The sequence below is a fragment of the Papilio polytes genome, unplaced genomic scaffold (genome assembly GCF_000836215.1).
Source record: "Papilio polytes unplaced genomic scaffold, Ppol_1.0 DF820622.1, whole genome shotgun sequence".
In the NCBI taxonomy this organism is placed as follows: Eukaryota; Metazoa; Arthropoda; class Insecta; order Lepidoptera; family Papilionidae; genus Papilio; species Papilio polytes.
Window position 1 is genome coordinate 1,543,120 of NW_013528582.1, and position 2,155 is coordinate 1,545,274.

At 30.3% G+C, this 2,155-nt stretch overlaps 1 protein-coding gene across 1 annotated transcript in view; it reads right to left on the reverse strand.

The window, feature by feature from the left end:
- Window positions 1–743: 743 nt before the first annotated feature.
- Window positions 744–2,155, reverse strand: part of LOC106110421 (thyroglobulin-like) — an 11,849-nt gene continuing 10,437 nt past the window's right edge. Inside the window, exon 9 of the mRNA XM_013292246.1 lies at window positions 744–883. Within this exon, the coding sequence (XP_013147700.1) occupies window positions 744–883 (140 nt within the window). The remainder of the gene's footprint in view (window positions 884–2,155) is intronic.

A 2,155-nucleotide genomic window follows, 5' to 3' on the forward strand; every position in this document is an offset into this window, starting at 1 on the left:
GGTCCATACATAGATGGTTTGTTTAACATTCAGATACTCAAATCTTTATTGGTAATGTTTCTCATGTATGTAGCTAGCAAAAGGAATAATAATCGAAGCTTTGAGTTTTGCAATTTTATCCCAAAATATTCTCACAGCAACTGTCCAACAGAGACTGGTTTCCTATAAGATTTTCAGTAATCTATTAAGACATGGATTTACACTCAATCCCTAATGCCTTATTTAAGCAGTTTTTTTTGGAAATTAATGTGAGTGACAAATGCTTTATATAAAGGTATTTTAGAGTGAACTTACCATATACTTACCATATGTAGCTCAATAGAGTTGAGCAATTCCAATATAGTATGGTGAATTACATCAATAAGTAAAATAAAAATTCCTTTTCTTTTCTATAAAATTATTTATTTTAAGGAAGTAAACATACATATAGTAAATTCATTGTTTATTACAATACATTTTTTGTAGAAATATCTATTGGTCAGAAGAATAATGCAATAAAATAATATGATTAAGTAAAGAAAATAATTGCAAGAAGCATACCAGTTTATATTAAATTATAAAATTTTATTTACATAACAAATTAAATTAGGCCATAATCAAAAAGTTAATGCCAGTGTTGAATAAGAGCAGACTAGATTAGTTTTACGTCCAGTTTCATGGCAATTTATAAAGAACTGAATAAAAAAAATTACATTTAGAGGGATTATCAAGAATATTTGTGAAAACATTTTCGTAATTCGACGTTACGAAGATGTTCTCGCTGTCATGTATTCGTGATTGACCCTCTGAGCTGGACGTAAGGAACTAAAAGTAGCGTAAAGGCGTTCGTCGCATTTTAGCGACGCACGTCTGTTCGCCATCTTAAAAGTAGATCTACTAGAATCTAAGATTTTATGCTAAATTTACAATAAATGTCAAATGCCCAATATGGAATTTTTGACAAATACTTATTCTACACGGAAGTAAAACCTTGGTATGGTACACGCTGGCCTCTCATCTTATCAAAATATAGTAAAAGTGTTGACAATTTGCAGATAAACTTTAGAACCAATCGAAACAAAGAAATCTAAATGTATGGTCAAATTTATTTGTAGAAACGAGAAATTATAACTAAATAAACTTTTAAGGTTGTAATCACAGACTTATTAAAAAAACAGACATATTTGTATAATCAATTGAAACTCTGAAACTAAAATAAATCCATAGACAATAAAACATTGTCAGCCAGTGAAATGTGTATATAATTTCACATTTCTTTTGGATTAGACTATATTTAGGAATACCATGTTAGTTATCAAACATTTTGCAGTCAATTGTATTTGCCAAGGTTCTACTTTCGTGTCCACAGCTATATTAGAGTTTGTTAAACTATTAAAGATAAACAATAACTATAAATAAGTATAAAAAGTGTTTTGCATCACACTCTATGTACAAGGCGATTTATTGATTCACATAATAATTGTATGTAGAAGTAACGGGGAGTAAGTGCGACAATCATGCTTTATTTAAATATAAACATTTAATAGTTTATACGATATTAAATTTTATTTAAGAATCTGTGCGAAATGTGATACAGATGGAAGACAAAAAAGACTTCATATTTAATACATAGATGAATCTAATTAAACCTATATATTTTAATAAGTCAAGTAGCAAATCGAATTGAAATCGAATGAATTCGATTTGCCGCATTTGAAATGTACAATTGCAATTTCATCTATGTTACTCAGAACTCTAACAGTTATTTGGACCCTATTTAATTTTTATAACTTGTTCTAAATTTAAAATTACGCGCCAAAGCACGCTTCAAGGCGATTCATAAACAAGTAGAGATGCACTGACAGTTGCACCATTTGCTTTTTTTTATTTTATTTTAATCGCTTATTGTACTTTTTAATCGATAATACAAATAAAATACACGAAACACTATACGAAGAATATAATCGTGTTTCGTAATTTGTTTTGGTGAACAACAAAATGCAGTGCTATAAGTGTCTCTGGAGTAGAGTAACGTAAATGTCAAATTTGATAGCTACAGTTTATACTCTCGGAGTATCACTTTCCTCATTAGAATTAGGGGAGTGTAAAGCTCTGGCCAGTTCGGCTTTCTCGTTGGCGGAGAGGACGTAGACCGGCGGCGCCTGCGGCAGGAAGC